The sequence below is a fragment of the Oncorhynchus nerka genome, linkage group LG16 (genome assembly GCF_034236695.1).
Source record: "Oncorhynchus nerka isolate Pitt River linkage group LG16, Oner_Uvic_2.0, whole genome shotgun sequence".
Taxonomy (NCBI): domain Eukaryota; kingdom Metazoa; phylum Chordata; class Actinopteri; order Salmoniformes; family Salmonidae; genus Oncorhynchus; species Oncorhynchus nerka.
This window is the reverse complement of record NC_088411.1, coordinates 12,943,468-12,969,088: the sequence shown is the minus strand read 5'-3', so window position 1 is coordinate 12,969,088 and position 25,621 is coordinate 12,943,468. Positions and strand designations below refer to the sequence as shown.

The window sequence follows — 25,621 nt, the reverse complement described above, 5'->3', positions numbered from 1 at the left end:
TATACAATGCCATGAGACAATGAAATGTACTTATTTAAAAAGGCTACATCAAATGCATCCAGCACATCGAGTATATAGTTGCACAACGCAAAGTCTCTGATTTGATTATATACATATCAATGTCATGAATCCTAAATTAAATATTGGTAACTTCCCCAATTACAGTACCCATGTCCTTCCAACACCGATTAAAATAATTCATTCTAAATTAAATGATTCGATTAAAGAGACATTTAATGATAGCTTTGTCAATGTATTCTACACTATTTTACAATTTGTCGGAGAGACGTCTTTGATGAACTATTTTACACTGCGGCATAACGTTCTGTCCAATCGTAGCCCTTTTCAATTGGAACGGAACTTACGGAAGCCATGATGGAAGTTCGCGAGTGCAGCCTGGGGCTGGGAGAAACGAGTCAGTACTGGGAAAGGAACGTTTCAGGGAAGAACGGCAGGCGTGTTGTAATTTTTTTTTAAATCGAACACATTTGTAGTCTTTGAACTGGAGGCTGTCAATTTTCCCTCAAAAAAATTGTCGGATGACTGCTTTTTTTTCTTTTTTTAAAGAATTGACATGCTATGCGCTAGCCATATCTAGCTACGTGTGTGCTGAGATCGAGTGTGTCAGTCACTTTTCTGGGCAAGGAACATCGGGGAGATTTCTCTCCACTTTTCTGGCATAATCACGGCGCTTTTGGCGAAATCAGATACTTGGTATTCTCTTGAAATACAACGCTCCGGGGGCTGGATAATTAACCACCTATTCATCTGGGGGATTTTATGTGAAATTGCGGGACCTGTGAAGCCGGGCCTGTGGTGGAACGGAGTGAGGCCCTCCTTTATGACCTATCGGCAGCAAAAACTATTCTAGCTAGCTTAGCTAGCTGTCAACGTTTGACACCAACGGGATTGAGAGGGAGAAAAAATATTGGCAACATTTCATACAAAGGCAACGATACTTTCTCTTAATTTAAAAACGTTAAAGACTCCTGCCACAGATATGGCTGCAATCATAAAGGAAATTGTCAGCCGAAACAAAAGGAGATACCAGGAAGATGGGTTTGACTTGGACTTGACTTGTATCCTTTTTGTTCAATGTCTGTAATATTAGCTAGCTACAGTAATGTGTCTGTTCATCATTGTCTATATTAAATTGTTAGCTACTGTATCCAGTTAGCTAGCTACTGTAGCTAACACCTGGATGCCCATATTGATAATTGAACCTTTATCCATAAGATGATTAGCTAGCTAACGTAGTCGGTGAACATTACTTCGAATATATATATATATCTCGTTAGCTAGTTAACGTTTTTAAATATATCGTGAAATAATAACTATCTAACGTTATGGAGCTAATGACACTAACCTACTCTTTGCTAAATTGCTATTTGATAAAGGTGTCTGTCCTGTTCAATTAAATGCAGTCTTGATGGCTAAATATATCCCATAACTTGCATAACGTTAGCTAGCTAGCTAGTAGTTTGCACATCATCATGATTGAATGAGAGATTCAACATCATAACATAAGGAAAATGTATCTAGGCTAGCTAATGTTCTGTAGTTAATTGATGTTGATTATGTGAAGTCCTGATTCATTATTTGGTTGTCAACTGTAAATTGGTCAACTGGTTAGTTAGCTAATATAGTCAGCTAACTCCTGGATGGGGAACAAAGAGATCAACCTTTTGCGACGCATTGTTGCAGTTCTCTGGCCTACAAAATAATCTAGCAAGCTATAGCTAATGGATTAACGTTATATTCACAATCAGTGTTGCTGCTGCTAGCCACACAAAGACCAAAAGCATCGAATCATTATCAGGGTGAGGGGAAATGGTAATAGTACTTGCTCATTAGTGGGATGTACCAATTTCATGGTGCTAGAATGAACGTAATCAGTAGACCTTTGGTTTGCTTGTCTTGATGTCTTAATGAGGTCAGCTTGTTTGTATTGATTTGAGCAGTGTCAGGGATAAAATGTTTAGTTATGAATGACCGAAGAAGAGCATTCTTTAAAAGACAAGTGTTCAGATGCTAGATTTGTCTGAAATGGGTCACCTAACCAAGGTATGCAATCAAATTGTGAAAGTATAGGTGCATGTAGAATGCACCAATTAAAGCCAGGTAAAGGTTATGAGCGATTGGAGGAAGTACCGGGTACTATTGGCATGTTCAGTTGTCATGTCTTCTTGTCTTGCACTTGAAATGGTCAAAGCCATTTTTTTGTGCCTGTGGTCCCTTGGTTCAGTGGTCTCAGAAAGCTCTGTGCAAAAACCAGAACTGGGTTAGGGCAGGGGTTCCCATATATTTTCTGCACGCAAATGCAAATTGATGTAAGAAAATGCAGGGGACCCCATTTGGAAACATTATATTCCCTAGTAAATGCCCTGTGTTCATATTCACAAAATTGTTGTTCCTGTAGGCTGTCCCAACATATTGTATAATGCCATTTGTTGACACTAAAAGGTTTTAATCTATACTCATTTTGAAGAGAAAGTTATTAATTTGTTTGATAAGAGTACAGATTTCTTAAGTGTACCACATTTACATTTTCCCAACCCCACATTTTGGAACCAAGGGGTTAGGATTTTCCTAACTAAGCAACTATAATAATGTGTGAGTGAAACATTGTATGAGTGAAACGTGGTATTATAGCTAAATCACTTTGTTTTGATATATCTATAGTGCTAGGCATTGTTGGTCAGTGTTTGGGAAGGCAATGTAGCCATGGTTGTTATGTAATGAATTCAGTTCTAGGAATTGGCCTTAAAATTGTGATGAGATTTCACATCAGCAGCAAGCCTTTCCCTCCACACTAGTAGCAGAGGTTTAGGCCTTAACTGACATTTGCCATTTGAAACTCCTCGTCTTCATGGGACTAGAAGAGGTTTTTGTAATGATATGTTAGGTTTTTAAAAATATTTTATTATAGGCCTACGTCTGTGCTATTTAAGAATATGAAAATTCTACGTTAATTTCCTAAATGGTGTTGCTGGAAAATGGCAGTTGGCCTTTAGACTACCTATGTTCTGGAACAATTTAATTGATCCCATTCAGTCCATTGACTATTTATTTGATAGGAACAGTTAAGTGTGAGGCTCATGCTGACGTTGCGTTTGTCATTGCAGTAGTCTCGGGTACTTTTTGAGCATGATGTCATTGTGATGTTATGCCAGTTCAAATGTAAAGTACGCTATCGGAGGAGTTGAGCGTGTGACGAGACTGCCCGGGTCTCAGTAAATTAACAGTAATAGAATAATAATTTAGAGATCACGTTTTGTATTTCATATAATAGTAGCCTATTTCTGATGAATTGTTTGACAAAATAGGTCATTTTCTTTGTATGATGAAATCAATTATTTTGTGCTTGGATATATTTCCCAAGTGACATGAGGAAATTAGACCGACGTGTGCGTTTATATTCTACATATATCTAAGTGATGTAATGCTCTTTCGGAGAGATGATGGGAAGGGCAGTTGGCTGTGGCACAATGTGATTTATTTGGTGCCCTTGTGGGGCCTGGTAGGTTAGATGTCCGTCACTGGGTCTCGTAGAGAGAGCACCATCTGTTCCATATTACACATACTCTGTCCTGTTCTCCATACAGCTCTGTCATGATTGGTCTGGCATAATAAGCAATGCATGTACAGTATGGTGTAAGATGTGATATACGATGTGTATGTTTGGGCAAATCAAGGAGTTGTTTGTGTGTGCGACGGTTGTCGAGATGTGTGAATTGAATGACGATTGCTAGACAATCATAATTGTATGTTGGTGATTAATATTGGCCTAGGTGTGATTCTTCCCTTTAGTCTCTGACCTCAGCAGCCAAACTGCTGGTTTCTTTGACTCCTGCGTTCAGATATTTATCCAAACATAATTGCTATGGGCTTTCCTGCTGAAAGACTTGAGGGTGTCTACAGAAACAACATCGATGACGTAGTACGGTAAGTACTTAAAAAACCAAATGTGGATGTCCCAGTCAAAATAATGAAGGGGTTTCTTAGAATGTAAATGACGACTGAAAAGGGTTACATGTAAATGAAAACAGCAGGTAGTTAACATGTCCTAACTACCTTAACCAAACCCATTCCATAACAGAATTTGCACAAACTTTGGTAAACTAGGCCTATCTTTGGTCTCATCTTGTTTCTCATGGATTATCATTATATGGGCAACAGTGGTAAGAATAGGATGTTTGAAATGCATTCTGTCATCCCAGCTGCAGAGGCTTACCTAATTAGTCAACTGAAACCAAAGGAGTGACCTGCAAGTCACCTGTGAACTTAACCTGACCCTGGTTGTTGTATTGTCCAAACAATTTCCTTCGATTTACGCAGGCTGTAGTAGACACAGAAAGTTGCTTGCTTTTTGAAATGTGAACAGAAAAAGCAGCCTTCGTCATTTCCCCGACACTGTAGTTTTTAGATGTGTTAACCAATCTGTTAATCCGAACATGCCCTACTGATCGCAGGGTTCAATACTGCGACCAAAACAGTCGCATTTGTAACCGTTTGACTTGGCCGAGCGACACACATTTTTAATTGGTCACAAGGGTGCCAGTATTTATTTTTATTTTTTTACCTGGTCACGTTTAGTCTTTGGTTCACAATTAGCTTTTATTTATCATGATTTATTCAAACAGTAATGTTCAGTTGACCAACAATAAACCAACAACGGCACGGGAATGCCCCTGGGCTCAACATACAGGGGCGGTTTTGGAAACCCTACGGGCCAGTCGATCATCCCCGTCAGAGGCCCGCTTGGGCCAGTGAGAAAAATATTGTAATAATGCGATTTTTATTCTAGGCTATAATTGCTATGAAAACAGATGGATTCCCGAAGTGTTCGTTAGGTCTGTTTATTTATCTTGCTGCGCACACACAGCCTATAGATAATCTGTCAGGCAAAGAGAGCGCGCAGCTCTCCCAACAGCTGGTTGTTGCGTGGAGCAAAGACCAACAGCGGTAATGGTAGGAAAGATGCTCCAAGAATTGGTATTTAAAAAGTTTGAAGTCTTGGTAGAATATTTGCCAAGTCCAATTAGGTCATCATAGAAGAGCCCACCTTCAAAATAAGACATTTCCTCTGGGCTCTTTTGTCCTTGAAAAGTAATTTATGGTAGCTGATTTTAGAAGTTCTACTGCCACAATTAACTTATTTCGTGGTTTTATTTCTGATCAGTTTTTCTGAGGGTAGTAGGCACTTTAATTTGTTTCACGCCGTTTCAATTGAAGGGTGTTGCACTAGTCTGTTGTGGTAAATCCATGTGCCGTTAGTTATGAGCATCACAATATCAAATGTTGGCTTCAACTTGATTTTCCATACAGTGTTCCATTACAAAGGATACCCAGATTTTTTGTGTGTTGCCTTCTCAATTTAAAACATGATACAGTAACCCCTCAACTCTTAAACATCTCAAATGGCGAGACTGACTAGCTACCACATGGACAGATAAAATTAGTGTGATGGGAGCATGCTGTCTATTTTGTCAGGCAATGCCCACATTATTCTGACATATGTTAGAATGTAAAAATGGCAATGCATAATGCCATTGGATAGGCCTATTTAAAAATGCATTATTCTTAGTGGTAATGCATACTTATTTTTTGTTGCATACATTGGAGGGAGCTTTTTTCTTTAGGCTATTACAGCAATGACATATAAAATGTAGGTCGTTGACGATTTCAATTAAGTGCTTGGAAAAGTCCTTGAAAATCCTTGAATTTGACATGCCAATTTCTGTTTGAACCCTGTATAGGCTACTTTCTCAGCCCGCAAATGAAATATGAAAATCACCTGCTTTTGAAATTATGCACACATCATTCACTTTCCTGTCAGGTCTCGACCCGGGCTAAAGCTACCCTGTAGCTTTAAGTTGACACTGGCAAATTTACCTGAATGTCAAGCCCTGCTGTGTGTGGTGCATGTTGGGCCTATACATTACCACTTTGTGTAGCCGTTAGCGATACTAATGATGGCCTAACTGTTTTCAGATAGATGAAAAGGCAATTAAAATGTAACTATAAAATAGCCTTTATGCCTACCTGGCAGAATCATGATTATGTGCTACATAAATGGATACTGGATTGATGCGCAAGTGCTCTATAAGAAATACTGCTAGCCCAGCACTGGTGCTCACGCTATAAGAAATACTGCTAGCCCAGCACTGGTGCTCACGCTATAAGAAATACTGCTAGCCCAACACTGGTGCTCACGCTATAAGAAATACTGCTAGCCCAACACTGGTGCTCACGCTATAAGAAATACTGCTAGCCCAACACTGGTGGTGCTCACGCTATAAGAAATACTGCTAGCCCAACACTGGTGCTGCGCACGCTATAAGAAATACTGCTAGCCCAACACTGGTGCTCACGCTATAAGAAATACTGCTAGCCCAACACTGGTGTTCACGCTATAAGAAATACTGCTAGCCAAACACTGGTGCTCACGCTATAACAAATACTGCTAGCCAAACACTGGTGTTCACGCTATAAGAAATACTGCTAGCCAAACACTGGTGCCCCCCCCGCCTTATTTTTGCAGTCATTAAGTATCATTTTGTCAAATTCTGCTCTCTAGAGGATTTTGCAGAAAAGAACACATGGTACTTTGAAATCTTCAATAAATAAATGTTGCACTTTATTTGAAGTCTCTTTTTTGCTGTTACAGTAAATCTATCCAAATCAATGTAACACAAGGGCTACGTTAAAAGATGGCTAGTCATTGTTAGCCAGATTCTGGAAGGAATGCAGACACATTATGGAGTACAGGCCAGGCCTTTATCAAATATAAAATAAAACTGGTGCGACCAAATCATGCGCTAGTGCCACCAGCTGAAAAAGTTGGTAGCACCAGTGTCGCCATTGGGAAAAAGTAGAACCCTGGATAGTCAATGTTGTCACACTATTATTGTGCTTGTCTGAGAGCCTGTCAGTCTGCCCCTATGACATGCTGTCATTACACTCTGCAAGTTAGTGTTGAAAGGTTTAGATCGGACCCGAATCTGTGAAAAAAATTGTGCCGGATGGAAAAGTAATTCTCCTCCCTTTCTCTCCTCAGGTTTCTGGACTCTAAACACAAAAATCATTACAAGATATATAATCTGTGAGTACCCTGGTGTCTGACTATTTTGCTTGTGCATATGCAGTATGGTCAGTGGCGGTTGCTGTGCTGCAAAGTTATGTCTGATGCATGCAGAAAATGTCTGTGGAGTATAGGCCCGGAGGAAGAAAAGTCCTCATGTTTTTGAGAATGCAAACCGCAGTAGCCACTTATTTGCCTTTAGTCATCAGTGGTTCTTGATGGATAGGCCTAGGCATTGTGATGAAGGGGTAGAACAATCATATCATGGTAACCTTTGGCATAATTTTACCCTGGAAAGGGAATTTACGACAATGTCTTCCTCACTCAGTATGAAGTCGTTTAGTTAGTAGACTGGCATTAAGCGAATGACTCACTGCGCGCTACAAAGATACTAAAGACCACAGGTTTCTCATTAACCAGGTTTCCATCCAACTTTGTTTTTTATGTGAGTAGTAAATTATATGCCGGATAAAATGTCACGAAACAGCAAATCTATCGGTGAACTTTCCAAATGTCGACAAAACAAAATACGCTAGACAAGGTGGGATTTTTGTAAATGCACAAATATTGATAAAATAACCATATTGAAGTAAACTTGGGAGTCACACAATGATATATTGTGTGGTCCTCCCACTACAAGCTTGCAGCTTATTATGCTACAGATAAGTTAAGATGAACTTCATAGGGTGGTGAAAGTGAATGTTGATGAGATTTGATGCTCCTTTCCAATAAACATAGAAGGTCTTATTCTGGTGACATGATTATCAATTCAGGGCTGCTGTTTGACAAATAAACATCTTGCTATTTTTGTCTATAATAATATCATCTTGTATGCTATACTCGCACTGGATCTGTGAGCTGTTTGCTATAATGTGTGTGCCAAGACCATTTTTTTTTGTGTGTGTGACAAAAGCATCAGTATTGTTGAAAATACAATTTGAAACCCATTTAACTTGTATTTTTTGTTTGGTACATGGGAATTTAACCACAAGTTATTTTTTACGTGCATTACATCATCATGCACAGCCTTTTATCCGCAACCATTTCAATTCTGGTGGGAAAATGCTCGTTGTTTTTATGCAGATTTAAAAAATAAAATAATAATAATATTCTCCTGAAAATCTGTTGGCAATTGGATGGAAACATATCTACTGGTTAACAACATTTCTCTTATTAGTGGTCATGAGAATCAGAGGGGAAGTAGACACAATATACAATTAACAGTTTTTCATGAATCTGTGTGGAAGTTGAGGTTGCAGTTGCTGTAACACTCTAGCACACATCAGAGGGATCTTACATCAACATGTAATATGCTGACAGATTGTACAAAAGAAAGAAGGCGGCTGTTTGAATCCCAGTATTATAACAATGTATTTTGTTTGTCCCTTTTTTATAGGTGCGCTGAGCGACATTATGACGCAACCAAATTCAATTGCAGAGGTTAGATATTACATCAGAGTGAAACCATTATCACTGTCTTTCAGGCAGTCGGTGAATGAATCAATCTTTCACTAGAAAACCCACGTGTGACGATAACTAACTGAGCCCGGTCTCTGTCTGTCTCTCCAGTTGCACAATATCCGTTTGAGGATCACAATCCGCCCCAGCTGGAGCTGATCAAACCGTTCTGCGAAGATCTTGACCTTTGGTTAAGTGAAGACGACAATCATGTGGCGGCGATTCACTGTAAAGCTGGAAAGGGACGTACGGGTGTCATGATCTGTGCTTACCTATTACACCGGGGCAAGTTCCTCAAAGCACAAGAAGCTCTCGACTTCTACGGCGAAGTCAGGACCAGAGATAAGAAGGTACTTTTGTTTTTATTGTTCCAATCTGGCCGTCCTACTGTCATGGAAACTGATCATCCCCATTTTCTAGTTGGCTCATTCAACCCCTCTGATCTCCACTCAAACTCGTGCCCAGGCCATTTTCAACTTACCTTGCTGGTAAGACAAGGGTTAAACAGATACAATGATGATAATGTCAACACCATAGACCTGTTCATCATGGGTGTTGCTAGTATCGCTATTGTTTTAATTGTAGGCTACATGATGAATAGTTGCAGGCTTTAACATTTTTTAGGATCATATAAAGGCTTGTCGTCATCCCCTTTACTGCCAGTGAAAATCTTCAGTTTCACTAAGTGTTTCTCTTTCCCATTCCACAGGGAGTAACGATCCCCAGTCAGAGGCGGTATGTCTACTACTACAGCCACCTTCTGAAGAACCAGCTGGAGTACAAACCAGTGGCTCTGCTGTTCCACAAGATGGTGTTCGAGACGGTGCCCATGTTCAGTGGCGGAACGTGTAGTAAGTGCTTTCCCCTTGTCATTGGTCTCAATCCTATTTCTTTCCTGTATCCTGTCTTACCTTGGGCTTGTGTGCTACTGGCTTTCACACACTTTCACAATGTGATCTTCAGTTGATTGTCCTGCCCCTATCATCTGCTTTGCTCTGCACAGCTTTGGTTCTCGATGTTGCATGTTTGTTTTTTTTTCTCGATTTTTCTCCATGCAACACTGACATTAATCACAGTGGAGTGTATCGTTTTGCAATTATGGTTATGCTAGTCAAAACAGCATGGTGTATTTTCACTGGTATTATTTGCTTGGCTCACTGGTCATTTGACTTGGCTGCATGCATCATCAGATAAGGGAGTTTATACCTTGCTGGATAGCCAGAAGATGACTACAGGCCTATAAGGACCTATGATATAACAACCCCCTTTGCTTGAGTCTGTCGTCAGTGGCTGCTCTTGTCAGCTGTGTCTGGCATTTCACCTCTTCACTTCCTTTGTCCACATTTTTCTGACACTTCCCCTGTCCCTTTAGCGGGCCCTACAGGGATGACCTATTGCCTGGGGGAAGTGAACTGTGCAGTTGCTCTGAGGTTGCACCTTTGGGCAGGTGGTATTTTTTTTTTAAATAGAGAAAACGACTAAGCAACAAAGAATTCCAGTAGCCAAAAACTGATCTTTCTGGTTCCTCCCCATTGTTTAAGCGAAAGACTGACAACTTACGGCAGTCTGGCAAGTTGAGCCTGCTCTGAGATTCATTTGACTGATAACAACCAAAATACAAAGAATTCCAGTTATCATATTTCTGATTCCTCCCCACTGTGTGTAGGGGATAGGCAAGCAATATATGACACTTCCTGTAAATAATGAATTGACATTTTCGGGCAAATCAAAACATACTCCTGACTGCTCGATTTGGCAAGTGCCTTTCAGACTTTGTCAATCCCTGGCCTAATTCTGAACACACACACACACAGCATGATGTGACCCCCCACCCCCCCCACCCTATGTGGTCAGTTCCCATGACACAACACACAACATTTGAAGTGGTTTAATTTAATCAACACCCAAGCACCTGCCCCTCTCCTTTTTAAAATCTTAGTGAGTAGCAGCAATGTAAAGATTGTGTTTTCTGTCAGTTTCTTAGAAAAATGTCAGCTGCTGCTTATTTAGGCCTATATGTTAGGAGATCCATTAATATGAATATTAGGATTGATTTTAAGGGCCATTATGTAATTGTTATTATACTGGTTAAGCTCCTAATAACTTGACAACAGGAAGTTGCTGTTCGCATGTGGAAATGGTGAGTCAGGATCGGTTTATGGGTGGTTGTAAGCCTGTATACAGTATGTTTGTACATAGCCCTGGTGATAACCCACCCACCCACTCCCTCCCCAAGCCCAGGCAGGGCAGCAGAACTCTATGTTAATCTCTTTTTTTTTTTTTTCTCTCTCTCTAAGGGGACACTTCCGTTAAAAACAAGAGTGAGCAGATTCCACATGGTTTCAGAAAAGGGAATTGGCACTGGGGTAATAATAAGCAGCTTTCATCCAATGTTTACATGTTGACTAGGAGGTTGTTGTAGATTTAGAAGTCCGTGTTTGTTGGAGTCGGTAGAACTTAATATGGTAACAATCAACTCTGCATCCCGCACAACCCAGTGGACTGATTCTAGACTAGAAGTGCTCCCTTAAATGAGCTTGGCTTTGGTCAACTCTTCTCTTCTTAGGGCCCTTATCGCATGTTACTGTAACAGTCTTTTCTATATTTAATATTCCTGGCAGTGGTACTATGTAATTCTGTCCCTTTCTCTGCTGTCCTCTTTTCATAATTTGCCTAGATGTAAATAATAGATACCCGGTTGTAGTTGCTGTGGTCTCTCCACCCTCCAGGAGAGTGACTGGCGTTAACTTGTTGTGCCCCCCCACAGATCCTCAGTTTGTGGTGTACCAGCTGAAGGTAAAGATCCACACGTCCAACCCGGTGAACACACGTCGGGAGGAGAAGTACGTGTTCTTTGAGTTCCCCCAGCCGCTGCCTGTGTGTGGAGACATCAAGGTGGAGTTCTTCCACAAACAGAACAAAATGATGAAGAAGGTGTGGTTCCTGATTTATATGATTTAGATTTTTATGTGCATATTAAATGAGGTGTTTTTAGCAGCCTATTCTGATTCATTATGAGGAATGTCAGGATTTAACTGAAAAACACGTTCTGATTTTGGATTGGAGTATAGCCTACATTTGTTTTGCGGTTGAGATGATGTAACTGCTTTTTGGAGTCATGTCTTGCCTTTATTCACCCCTCCCTCCCCCATGTATTTTTCCATCAGGACAAGATGTTTCACTTCTGGGTGAACACCTTCTTCATCCCTGGACCAGACGAGAAGGTGGAGAACGGGACGTTACCGAAGGAGCAGGAAGGAATCCCAACCACAGGAGGAACGGGAGACAACGACAAGGAATGCCTGATCCTCTCACTGACGAAGAACGACCTGGACAAGGCCAACAAGGATAAAGCAAACAGATACTTCTCCCCCAACTTCAAGGTCAGTCAGGTGATTGAGACTTAATTTCATTGGGGGGGGGGTACCCTTTTGATTAGTAATTGGGAAATAATTTGACTGTGCCAACGTAATTGCTCTCATGAACTTTTGCCGCAGTTCAGAAGAGCAAATCATTGTAATTAGATTCAAATGTTTCCGCTTGGTATAGCTCTTGTTACCATGTTTCAGAATGTGGATAATGATGTTGTTTTCTCTGGTATTACAGGTGAAGCTGTACTTTACCAAGACTGTGGAGGACCCCTTCAACTCCGAGGCCAGCACTTCCACCTCGGTAACGCCAGACGTTAGTGACAACGAGCCTGACCATTACCGATACTCTGACACCACAGACTCTGACCCAGAGAATGAACCATTCGACGAAGAGCAACTCACACAAATAACAAAAGTGTGAGAGATTTCTATGGGATGTGAAAAAGAAAAAGAGCGGAAAAAAATACTGCTTTCAGAGGGGGAAAAGGAGAACTTGAATATAAACTGAAAAGCAAGTACTTTTTTCCTCACCAACCTATGGCAGCAAGACATTTGCGTCATGGAAAATGCCACCAATTTAAGAACAATAATGCTGACCAATTTTATTTTATTTTTTTACTTTTTTGCCCCGCCCCCACTCTTTCATCCGAAAAGTATTGACACCGTTGTTGAGTGGAAAAAGGTTCAGTAGCTGTAATGTAATATACCTTTTTTTTGTTGTCAAAGACTAGAGAAGATTTCCACGATCAGGAGATGGGAGATCTGGTATTGGAGAGGCTTATTGGAAATCTACATTTGGCTGCTCCATCTCCTTGTGGAAACCAAGGCCAGTGCTTCTGTCACTTTCTCCCCCTTCATCCATTGTCCTCCACCACGCCCTTACCCCCCCCCCCCTTTCATCCTACCTACTGTGAATGCTCCTTGTGCTTTTTGCAGGCTGTCTCACATGAGTTTGTGCAGTATAAACTGCATGTTAGAATTTCTCCAGTTGAATTTTGATTCTTGTTATTGTCATTATTATTAAGCTACATGACATCTAACCAATGTCCATTCCTTCTACCATTTCTGTTCAAGGTATGCAGAAAAGCAGTATCCAGTGTATTGTTGATGTTTTTATGTTAAGATAAATAATATAACAGAGAACTGCAGGGAAGCCAGTGTTGCAATAACGTTAACACTATAGTTAAACGACAAACAGTGTGCATGTTATTGGAATCGATGTCCATCTTGTTTAATAAATTGTATACAATGTTTTTCAACAACAAAAAACTAAGATTTCTAAAGTCATTTAAGATCTGATTGTATTTAGCCAGGAGGTCAAAAATGACATACTTTATTCTCATGGTATCTGCAGGCATGATTTCAGTCTTTTGGCAAGCCATTTAGAATGGCCTTGTGTGTTTATGATACAGTACATGGCGTTTCCCCTCATTTTAATGGTAACCAGATAGTGTTGGGGATCATCACAGAAGACAATAGTACAGAGTGCTGACTGACTTGATGGTTCATGTTTTGAATTGGTGACTACTTCAGTGTGTCATGTGCTTATAGAGGGGTAAGCTGTTCCAAATGTGTACCTTTTAACATGCCGTACTAGAACATGTATCAAAACCTGCATTAGTGATTGTGTCGGTTTCTCCTCAGTCTCTAGAAAGTGTCGTTTTTTGTTGTTGTTGTTGTTGACAAACTGCACTTTTGTCATCTTAGTATGTGTCTGGACACACCAGAAGTGGTGGTGATGGTGACCTACTCTGAGTTCAGTAAGGCCCATAGGCTTAGAGCTGATGCTTGGTCAGAGACCGTGGGAGCAGAGGTATTGAATGTAAAGCGTTGTCTCTGAACCGATCCAAGGGTGTTAATGCAGGTTTTGATCAACCCAGGAGTGGATAATATGTGAACTTAGGCGCTCTAGGTATCTTTCTCTTGTGAAATCAGATCTTTGGCTCCTTGACTGACTTGTTTGCAGCCTTATCGTACTTGGTCCAATGAGATCCGGATCACTTGTTGGCAATTCCACGGAAACCGAGTGATGCTGAGACTCAAATTGTTCACTTTATATGTCAAACAAAAACCAAATGATTGGAAAGTTCAACAAACCATACAACTCTATGCACAAGGACTACTTAACGATTTCCACAGAAAATGTTACAAAAACACATTTACTTGAAGGACAAGTGCAGATGTAAAGTTTGGTAACAGAATGATTGTACCAACATCACAAATCATTCTGTTACCAAGCTTTTTCTTCAAGTAAATGTGTTTTTGTAAAATTCAGTGGAAATGAAGTAGTCCTTGTCTATAGACTTGTATTGTTTGTTTAACTTTGCACTCATTGGTTTTTGTTTGACATTCTAAGTGAAAACTCTTAAGACTCTGCATCACTCTGTTACCGTGGAGTTGCACTTGTATATCCAACAAAAGGTGCTTACAAACTGCCAAACTGCATACTTAAGATCAATAATAACAACAGAGCCAAGAATCTGTTCCAATCATATGGTGCAAGTAATTTCAGTGGCACACACTACTTCTGTGTGTGAGAACTGTTAACGTGCACGCCCACGTGCACACTTCTGCAGTCGCTGTCCCTAACTGGCTGGGGTTCTTTTTCTGTTTTTTTGTTCTGTTCTTTTCCTTTTTACAAACAGGTTTCATTTCGTGGAGGAATGAGAATAGTGCAGCTACAGATTTGACAAAAGTCTTGTGCTTGCTTCAGAAATATATACAAATCCCTAAACTATATGAGCATATTTAATTATGCATCATTTCTTTTAAGCATGCCAAAAAAAAAGTAACACCTGACCTGTGGCATGCTACGGGCCAGACCAAAAATCTTCAGTCTCTTGGGCAGGAATCTTCAGTGGGTAGTGATGTAAGCTGCCTTTTCTTGTACTTTTGACATTAAGGCTTCCCTCTTTTCACAACCCCATCACACATTGTTTTATCTCAACTTGTTTTTTTAGAAAGAATACTTTCCCTAGGTGTCGAAAGGAGACACTTCTTCATTGCAAAATGTACACTAGCTAACCCAGGAACACTTAATCTAGATGTTATATTTTTGTTTACATTTTATTACTTCACTGAAAACCTGCCAAAAGTAAGCTTATTTTATTCAACATTTTCTTTGTTCTTGGAGGCGGGGCCTATGGAGGTATTCTTTGCCTTACTTGAAGTTGACAATGCTTACTCTGCTACTGCTTTGAAATCTACCATTCTGCCCAAGCACTGACTTGATAGTTCAAGTACTTATTTAAAGCTACTATTAATAGAGCAACATATTGTACTAGACTTTTGCACTGTTACAGGTTTTTGCAGGGTTTCAGTCAGTGGTCCACAGTATTCCCCCCCCTCCGTTGTTCCCCTCAGTAAAACAAATGCCTTGCAATCAGTGAAAGAAGGTGGAATAATATGGCTAGTTGTACCTTAATCTTGTATCCATGCATCCCCCCCATAGAAACCAAAAGGTGTTTGAATGAAAAATGTCCTGACCCTTTTATTATATAAAAATGAAAAAAATCTGGAGGAAAAAAATGAATAAACTATTTATGACAGTATTCTGTTAAAGACACTCTGCAGGTAGTATTTATTTTTAGCCCGATTAGTAGATCTGGATCATATGCTTACTATTTTGGATGTTCAGCAGCTTAAATGTATGAATCTATTCAAGGGCATCCCTGTTAACGAGCTTATTTTAAAGTAACTGTCCAGTGAAACTTTTTCAAAAGTTAACTCCTATCCATATAATGTTGACTCGTCTTATACTCATTTGTGGCAAAAGCATACATTGGAAGAAAAAAATACTCAACACCTAAAAGTTGTCTGACTGTTTAAAAAAATGCTTGCCATTTCCTTATAGAGAATGTCATCCTGCCTTATTGGCTGACCAATCAGCTGTCTACTTGCATTTGATATTTTTAATGACCGGTATATGCCCACACCATTCTGTTGGGGTACGCCCACACCATTGCAACACAGAGAAGATACTTTTTAACATGCTTAATTACCCATTTTTTTTAAGGAAAAGTACATCATTCGTAGAAATCTGGAAACACTGGACAGTTACTTCGAGTTAAGGCCATAAGCCATCCCCTAGACATCTGTAGCCCCACTTGAAAAACATTTTGCCACAGTACCTTAACATAAAGTACAAATATAGTAAAGGGGAAACCTACGGGAACCATTTTTATATGGCACGGGCTAAGACCTGTGGAGTTCACGGGCAGCATCAAAAATAATTAAGTTTCAGCTCTAAAAAAATAATTAAAATCATCTTAAAGGTGCCAGTGTATAAGATTCATGTCACTCGTTTTTAGCTGATTTGTGCAATATGTTATGATGCCTGTCTGTGGTTGCCACAAAGTGCCTCTTGTTTACTATTTGAGAAAAATAAATTTAAAAAAAGGTTTTAAAAAAAGTGCTTGTTAAATACTGTTGTAGGACATGTCATGCATGCAGATGGAAGGGGTGCAATAAATCAAAATAGGCTTTACCTGCAAAAGTGGGCAGGGCTAGCTGCCTGGTTCCTGCCACTCGCGATTTTTAGGATTTTTTTCTCTCCCTGGGTTTAATTTTGTGCAAAGGTATGTTAACTCACTCTATTTTCAGTCTTTAAAAAAAAAAAAAAAAAAAAAAACAGCCTTATTCCATTTCAGCCTGTTCGGATACTATTGTGCTGTGCAACAGTTGCTCTGTGTGTAATGCTATGCACTGAGAATACACAACCAACAATGTACGGAAAGACTTGTACAGGTTATAATTATGCTCATACAAATCAGATGTCTGTTTGTTATTGTATGTGTAAACTGCCCATTATCTTAGTGTTATAAACTTCACGTAAGTCCAATAAAGTCTCATTCTTGTCTGTTTGTCTGAGATACCTGATTTGTAAGTCGTCTGCTAAATGACTTAAATGTAAATGTAATACCTGATTTGTGATCCACCGTTATCTTATGCTGACCAGTAAGATGAGAATTATTCATCTCCATTATTAAAAGGTGCTGCATGGTCAATCCGACATCTGCATTGACAGTGTTTACGGTGATACGGCCTCAGCAGATAGCCGGGCATTCATGCTTCGTGGCGTTGAGCAGAGCTGTTGTCAAGGAAGGGAGTTTGTGTTTATACAGGACTTCCCACCCCCTACCTACAATCAACCAATCATGTCAATGCGGAGCTATACGTAGCCTTCCGCATTGTTGGAAAATTTGGGAGGCGCACGGCGACGCGGTACATGGCTCAATTTGGCCTCTGCATGGCAACGGAGGAGATCCGTGCAATTGCATCACACCCTCCATACGGAGACTCCGGACAGATTTTCTTCTTGCTTTTAGATGAACGGTGTTAATTAGAGAAGTATCCTATTATGGTCCTTGACACATCAAATGATCATTAAGTATGTTGATGCATTCTGATTCAAGTAGAACTGGATAATGAACAGTACTACTAGCTATGGAGAAGAGGGTTGTAGGATGACCATGAGTGTGAGCTTGTGTGCAAAGCCTCTAGGTCCCAGGGCTGGGACAGACATGGTCATTGTGGCGTCACATTCTCTCAAGGCTGGGAAATGTTTACTGCTGTGTGTAAATAGCTTGCTTTTAAGATGCCAGGAGTTTGTGAGAAGTCATGTCGATGGTCTCGCTTAGTCAATCTATGAGTGGGATAATGAAGTGGTTGTATACTCTGACTGCAAACCCTGTAAATCGGAATGACCTCTGTTTTGGAAACATTAAGCCTCTTTATCCAAAAAATAATGGTGCCATCACCGTACTTTAAGTATGATCTGATAATAGAATACAGATGACATTTCATGATACCTTCAAGGACAGTGCTGTGATATTGAGCACATTCATTGCTTGGTAATGCATGCATCAAATGTCCTTCAATGATTATTTAACACAGGAAACTGTGTTCTCTTTTTGTTTGCTAATATCCCCGATGGTTCCTATTGTCAGTGTGAAGGATTCACCATTTTGTATTTGTTCTATGATGTGGCAGAAATTGTAATATGTTTTTCCCACAAATGACAGCGAATTGTGTGGCCTGATCTTTTGAAATGATAGGAAAGACAGACATCTCTCATGGAATTGTAATTTGTGACATTTCCGTACAAACATGATTTGTGAATACCAAGTATGTGGTGAAGTGCGTGCTGCCTGCTAGTGTATATGTGAACAGAACCCCCCCCACATTGATACAGACAGTCAGTAGATGAACGTTCCCCTCCTGTATAACTGACTGCTCTGCGTCCGTTTGTCGTTAGCAAACACCACCACAGCCCCGGTGGAAGCTGATATTTTCAGCAGTATGAAAAAGAAGAAGTGAGATTTGAGCGTTGTGGTGTGCCTCTCATTAACGAACGAGACTATCTCTCTCTCTAGCCTGTTGATAATGAAATTCCCCATGCAGCTCCCCTCAACTCAACTGCACTAGTTCAGCTCAAGTCAGTTCCCCTTTCCTTGTTGCCTTTCTTCCCAATGCAGTTTTTTCAACTGATCCATGTTGGCAGCAACCAAGGATTGCTCATCATCTGTGGTTATCTTCTAGCATCAGATACAGTTGAAGTCGAAGTTTAAATACACCATAGCCAAATCCATTTAAACTCAGTTTTTCACAATTCCTGACATTAAATCATAGAAAAAATTCCCTGTCTTAGGTCAGTTAGGATCACCAATGTATTTTAAGAATGTGAAATGTCAAAATAATAGTAGAGTGATTTATTTCAGCTTTTATTTCTTTCATCACATTCCCCAGTGGGTCAGCAGTTTTATACACTCAATTAGTATTTGGTATCAATGCCTTTTAAATTGTTCAACTTGGGTCAAATGTTTCGGGTATCCTTCCACAAGCTCCCCATGATAAATTGGGTGAATTTTGGCCCATTCCTCCTGACAGAGTTGGTGTAACTGAGTTAGGTTTGTAGGCCTCCTTGCTCGCACACGCCTTTTCAGTTCTTCCCACAAATTTTCTATGGGATTGAGGTCAGGGCTCTGTGATGGCCACTCCAATACCTTGAGTTTGTTGTCCTTAAGCCATTTTGCCACAACTTTGGAAGTATGCTTGGGGTAATTGTCCATTTGGAAGACCCATTTGCAATTATTTTGTGAAGTGCACCAATCCCTCCTGCAGCAAAGCACCCCCAAAACATGATGCTGCCACCCCCATGCTTCACGGTTGGGATGGTGTTCTTCGGCTTGCGAGCGCCCCCCTTTTCCTCCAAACATAACGATGGTCATTATGGCCAAACAGTTCTATTTTTGTTTCATCAGACCAGAGGACATTTCTCCAAAAAGTACGATCTTTGTCTCCATGTGCAGTTGCAAACCATAGTCTGGATTTTTTATGGCGGTTTTGGAGCAGTGGCTTCTTCCTTGCTGAGCGACCTTTCAGGTTATGTCGATATAGGACTCGTTTTACTGTGGACATAGATACTTTTGTACCTGTTTCCTCCAGCATCTTCACAAGGTTCTTTGCTTTTGTTCTGGGATTGATTTGCACTTTTTACACTAAAGTACATTCATCTCTAGGAGACAGAACGTGTCTCCTTCCTGAGCGGTATGACGGCTGCGTGGTCCCATGGTGTTTATACTTGATTACTATTGTTTGTACAGATGAACGTGGTACCTTCAGGCATTTGGAAATTGCTCCCAAGGATGAACCAGACTTGTGGAAGTCTACAATTTTTTTTCTGACGTCTTGGCTGATTTGTTTGGATTTTCCCATGATGTCAAGCAAAGAGGCACTGAGTTTGAAGGTAAGCCTTGAAATACATCCACAGGTCTACCTCCAATTGACTCAAATTATGTCAATTAGCCTATCAGAAGCTTCTAAAGTCATGACATAATTTTCTGGAATTTTCCAAGCTGTTTAAAGGCTCAGTCAACTTAGTGTATGTTAACTTATGATCCACTGGAATTGTGATACAGTGAATTATAAGTAAAATAATCTGTCTGTAAACAATTGTTAGAAAAATTACTTGTCATGCACAAAGTAGATGTCCTAACCGACTTGCCAAAACTAAAATTTGTTAACAAGAAATTTGTGGTAGTTGAAAAACAAGTTTTAATGACTACAACCTAAGTGTATGTAAACTTCCGAGTTCAACTGTACAGTCGTGGACAAAAGTTTTGAGAATGACACAAATATTAATTTCCACAAAGTTTGCTGCTTCAGTGTCTTTAGATATTTTTGTCAGATGTTACTATGGAATACTGAAGTATAATTACAATCATTTCATAAGTGTCAAAGGCTTTTATTGACAATTACATGAAGTTGATGCAAAGAATCAATATTTGCAGTGTTGACCCTTCTTTTTCAAGACCTCTGCAATCTGCCCTGGCATGCTGTTAATTAACTTCTAGGCAACATCCTGACTGACCGCATAATCAATGCTTGGAGTTTGTCAGAATTTGTGGGTTTTTGTTTGTCCACCTGCCTCTTGAGGATTGACCACAGGGGCGGCAGGGTGTTGCCTAGTGTTGAGAGTGTTAGACTAGTAGCCGGAAGGTTGCAAGTTCAAACCCCCGAGCTGACATAGTACAAATCTGTTGTTCTGCCCCTGAACAGGCAGTTAACCCACTGTTCCTAGGCCGTCATTGAGGTTTAAAAAAATAATTTTAAGTTCTCAATGGGATTAAGATCTGCGGAGTTTCCTCGCCATGGACCCAAAATATCAATGTTTTGTTCCCCGAGCCACTTAGTTATCACTTTTGCCTTATGGCAAGGTGCTCCATCATGCTGGAAAAGGCATTGTTAGTCACCAAACTGTTCCTGGATGGTTGGGAGAAGTTCTCTCTGAGGATGTGTTGGTACCATTCTTTATTCATGGCTGTGTTCTTAGGCAAAATTGTGAGTGAGCCCACTCCCTTGGCTGAGAAGCAACCCCACACATGAATGGTCTCAGGATGCTTTACTGTTAGCATGACATAGGACTGATGGTAGCGCTCACCTTGTCTTCTCAGGACAAGCTTTTTTTCGGATGCCCCAATCGGAAAGGGGATTCATCAGAGAAAATGACTTTACCCCAGGCCTCAGCAGTCCAATCCTTGTACCTTTTTCAGAATATCAGTCTGTCAATGATGTTTTTCCTGGAGAGACGTGGCTTCTTTGCTGCCCTTCTTGACACCAGGCCATCCTCCAAACGTCTTCGCCTCACTGTGCGTGCAGATGCACTCACACCTGTCTGCTGCCATTCCTGAGCAAGCTTTGTATTGGTGGTGCCCTGATCCCGCAGCTGAATAAACTTTAGGAGACGGTCCTGGCGCTTGCTGGACTTTCTTGGGCGCCCTGAAGCCTTCTTCACAACAATTGAACCGCTCTCCTTGAAGTTCTTGATGATCCGATAAATGGTTGATTTAGGTGCAATCTTACTGGCAGCAATATCCTTGCATGTGAAGCCCTTTTTGTGCAAAGCAATGATGACGGCACATGTTTCCATGCAGGTAACCATGGTTGACTGATGAAGAACAATGATTCCAAGCACCACCCTCCTTTTGAAGCTTCCAGTCTGTTATTTGAACTCAATCAGCATGACAGAGTGATCTCCAGCCTTGTCCTCGTCAGCACTCACACCTGTGTTAACGAGAGAATCCCTGACATGATGTCAGCTGGTCCTTTTGTGGCAGGGCTGAAATGCGGTGGAAATGTTTTTGGGGGATTCAGTTCATTTGCATGGCATAGAGGGACTTTGCAATTATTTGCAATTCATCTGATCATTCTTCATAACATTCTGGAGTATATGAAAATTGCCATCATACAAACTGAGGCCATCATCAAAACTTTTGGCCACGACTGTGTCTTTACAATCCATATGGACAGAATGTAAATTAAATATTGTCCGAAGACTGTTTATTGATGTCTGTTGGAGCTCGTAAAAAGTTTCCAGGGTGACGTTTTGTAGCTGCAACGCTTCCAAAGTCTCAGCAGAAGTCACAGACAGTGCCTGTCTGAATGGTGTCTGAGTTTCAGGCGAATGCCCAAATCACCCTCATGTTGCCACCCAACCTTACCTGCCACCCTAGACCCACTTCAATTTGCTTACCGCCCCAATAGATCCACAGATGATGCAATCACCATCACTCTACACACTGCCCTATCCCATCTGGAGAAGATGAATATCTATGTAAGAATGCTGTTTATTGACTATAGCTCAGCATTCAAAACCATAGTACCCTCCAAGCTCATCATTAAGCTCGAGGCCCTGGGTCTGAATCCCACCCTGTGCAACTGGGTCCTGGGCTTCCTGACGGGCCGCCCCCACGTGGTGAAGGTAGGAAACATCACCTCCACTCCGCTGATCCTCAACACTGGGGCAACACAAGGGTGTGTGCTCAGCCCCCTCCTGTACTCCCTGTTCACACATGACTGCATTGCCAAGCACGCCTCCAACTCAATCATCCAGTTTACAGACGACACAACAGTAGTGGGCTTGATTACCAATGATGATGAGACAGCCTACAACAAAGAGGTGAGGGCTCTGGGAGTGTGGAGCCTGGAAAACAACCTCTCACTTAACAAAACAAAGGAGATTATCGTGGACTTCAGGAAACAGCAGAGGATGCACCCCCCATCTACATTGACGGGACCACAGTGGAGAAGGTGGAAAGCTTCAAGTTCCTTGGCGTACACATCACTGACAAACTGAAATGGACCACCCACACAGACAGTGTGCTGAAGAAGGCGCAACAGAGCCTCTTTAACCTCAGGAGGCAAAAGAGATTTGGCTTGTCACCTAAAACCCTCACAATCTTTTACAGATGCACAATTAAAAGCATCCTGTCGGGCTGTATCACCGCCTGGTACGGCAACTGCACCGCCCACAACCGCAAGGCTCTCCAGAGGGTAGTGCGGTCTGCCCAACGCATTACCGGGGGCAAACTACCCGTCCTCCAGGACACCTACACAACCCGATGTCACAGGAAGGCCAAAAAGACCATCAAGGACAACAACCACCAGAACCACTGCCTGTTCACCCCGCTATCATCCAGAAGGCGAGGTCAGTACAGGTGCATCAAAGCTGGGACCGAGAGACTGAAAAACAGCTTCTATCTCAAGGCCTTCAGACTGTTAAACACCCATCACTAACACAGAGGCTGCTGCCTATAGGCATAGACTAGAAATCCCTGTCCACTTTAAGGAATGGAATACTATTCACTTGAATAATGTTTACATATCTAGCATTACTCATCTCATATATATATACTGTATGCTATACTATTCTACAGTATTTTAGTGACTTAATAATGTTTACATATCTAGCATTACTCATCTCATATGTATATACAGTATATACTGTTTTCTATACTATTCTACTGTATCTTAGTCTGTTCTGCTCTGACCGCTCGTTCATATGTATATAGTCTAAATTCATTCCTACTTAGATTTGTGTGTACTGGGTATATGTTGTGTAATTTGTTAGATATTACTGCACTGTCAGAGCTAGAAGCACAAGTATTTCGCTACACCCGCAATAACATCTGCTAATCACGTGTATGTGACCAATAACATTTGATTGAAAGGTAATGACAATGGAAGCCACTGGTACACAGGGATACAACAGAAGTCCCCATGTCATAGCACATTAGCTTTCAATTAACCAAACCCTCCATGAAATCTGGCTGGTAATGTTGTCTCCCTCCTCTATTTCTATGGTTTCCTACCAAGTTCAAAACAGAGCAGGGTGTCTTCAGTATATGCTGCTTTGCAGCCTCAGAATAAAATGTGGCCTGGTTGCCTGCTGATGCAGTCAGGCATGTTTGGTTTGAGAGGTGACTGAGTTTGGTTAGGTAACTCAGCCTAGCCTAACACAGCAGCCAGGCCCGGTTCTAGCCTTTTGGGGGCCCTAGGTGAGATTTGGTTGGGGGGGGCAGCTCACATGCAAAACATTTTAGTGGCCAACCCCTTGACGGCAGAGAGAAAATGTTTACGTTTTTAATTTAATTTCCTGCAATTCTACACATTATGCCATGGGGCGTAGAGAAAATGTTGAAGTTCTACAGCTAATTTCCCCAAAATTCGACACATTTTGCCATGACATATGCCATGTTAATATGATATCTGATTGAGAGTGACCAACAAAATCGATCGTGGCCTGCTGGAGGTCAGGGCCCCTGGGCACATGTCCTTCGTTCCCGGTTGGTCATTTGGCCATGATTACTACAAGTTTAGATAGCTGACTAGACTAACTACCAATCAAAAATGTGTTAGCTGACATGACTAATTGAGTGACTGACATAATAAGAGGAAAAACAAGAGAAAAACTGCTGATGCACAACCAAATTTCGAAATTGCACTTTGTGTATGCTATTCTAATTCTCAATAGTCTATGTTGCTTATCCCCAGGGCCAGCCCTGAAAGCAGCAGCAGCATAACTAAGTAAACTCCCAGAGAGGCCTGTGGCATAACTGACTCCCACACGCCTAGCTCGATCCAGCATCCACAGGCTCAGAGAGAGAGAGTGGGAGAGATACAGAGCTAGATGTATGCAGAGAGAAAAAGAGGGGAGAGATAAATAGAGAGAGTGGGGGAGGGGAAGGGAGAACATGCAGAAGAAGCCTAGATCCAGAGAGCCTGCTAAAGCCATCTGCTGCGTGTGGACCTGATTCTCCAAGCATCTGCTGAGGTCCATTCCAGCAACTGTCAATGAAACGTGTAGCCTACTGTATGTACAGTATGGGCTCCCTTTAAGAATGAAGATTCATTTATGGGCAATGTTGTCTTTCTTTTTCTTAATGATGCTCCTCCCGTGGTGTTAGGGGTTAAACCTCTCTCTCTCTCTGTGTGTGTGTGTGTGTGTCACATATGTGACTGGGTGTGTTTTTAGACAGTGTGTCATTGCTCACCCATGTATTTAAAGTAAACCATTTTACCTGCACCTTGGTGTTTTTGTCAACACCCCTGCATCCCCTAGCATGGTTGGCCAGGATTAATGGTGTGTGTTATGGCACAGTAGAAGAACTTGGCAGAGGGGCGGGTCAGGTGCCCGCCAGACCACACACAGGTAGGTCACAGTCCCTCTCTGTTCCCCTATCCTGCTGTCGAAAGAACATTGCCGAGTCATCAGAGTTCCCGGCTGCCAGCATGGCGGAAGTCTGGGAGGGAGCCCGGCGTCTGTGCCGCTCTATACACACTGCTAACTGCTCACAGGGGCCTTGGCAACACACACATAGAAACAGACACACACACACACAGCTGTTCTACACATACTGCTCACAGGGGCTCTGGCAACGCACACATAGAAACAGACACACAGGTTGGTGAACAGTCTAGCACTGGGCCTCTGGTACTATACTTCATTAGACAGGAGACAGTCACTATATACCGGCTCTCCAATGTCTGTTTTCTTCAGTCATCTCACTCTGTAGCATTTACAAAACAACATTTCTATCTCATACTGAGATGAAACACTTTAGATGTGCTGTATGCTGAGCCTGACTATTGAGTATGAGTTCACAAATCAGGTTAAGATCACTTTGTACGCCCGCCTGCGCGTCCTAGTGAGATCAATTCTTGCTGGCAGCTTTGTTGAGAAGCCTGCCATGCCTGGGTATGGATTGTGGAAGGCGTGTGCCCCCGGGCGCTATTGACTGTCCTGACTGGCCCAATCGTTGCACCTCATGAGCAGAGGGGAGCTCGATGCACGAAATTGACAGACGAGCAACGTCAAAGTCAATCCTGAACATTACCCTGCCTCAATGAATCTCATTTACTGCACAAT

The 25,621-nt window shown here is 41.4% G+C and overlaps 1 protein-coding gene across 4 annotated transcripts; it reads left to right on the top strand.

Moving 5' to 3' along the window:
- Positions 1-346: 346 nt before the first annotated feature.
- On the top strand, positions 347-16,771 carry LOC115144052 (phosphatidylinositol 3,4,5-trisphosphate 3-phosphatase and dual-specificity protein phosphatase PTEN). Of its 4 annotated transcripts, none has more exons than XM_029684683.2 (10): positions 350-1,079; positions 3,861-3,945; positions 7,061-7,105; positions 8,481-8,524; positions 8,654-8,892; positions 9,252-9,393; positions 10,840-10,908; positions 11,310-11,476; positions 11,710-11,934; positions 12,149-16,771. In XM_029684683.2, the coding sequence occupies exons 1-10, from the start codon at positions 1,001-1,003 to the stop codon at positions 12,332-12,334; spliced, it is 1,281 nt and encodes a 426-aa protein (XP_029540543.1). In that variant the 5' UTR covers positions 350-1,000; the 3' UTR covers positions 12,335-16,771. The 4 variants fall into 4 exon arrangements, with proteins under 4 accessions (XP_029540545.1, XP_029540543.1, XP_029540546.1 ...); XM_029684684.2 differs by having other exon boundaries at positions 353-1,079; positions 11,710-11,925; XM_029684685.2 differs by lacking the exon at positions 10,840-10,908 and having other exon boundaries at positions 347-1,079.
- The last annotated feature ends 8,850 nt before the right edge of the window (positions 16,772-25,621 follow it).

What these genes read in the sequence shown, in the direction of transcription:
- LOC115144052 (XM_029684683.2), top strand. Translation starts at nt 1,001, where the DNA reads ATGGCTGCAATCATAAAGGAAATTGTCAGCCGAAACAAAAGGAGATAC. An exon ending in AACATCGATGACGTAGTACG is followed by an intron (nt 3,946 to 7,060) that starts GTAAGTACTTAA and finishes TTCTCTCCTCAG; the next exon opens with GTTTCTGGACTCTAAACACA. An exon ending in GTTCAGTGGCGGAACGTGTA is followed by an intron (nt 9,394 to 10,839) that starts GTAAGTGCTTTC and finishes TCTCTCTCTAAG; the next exon opens with GGGACACTTCCGTTAAAAAC.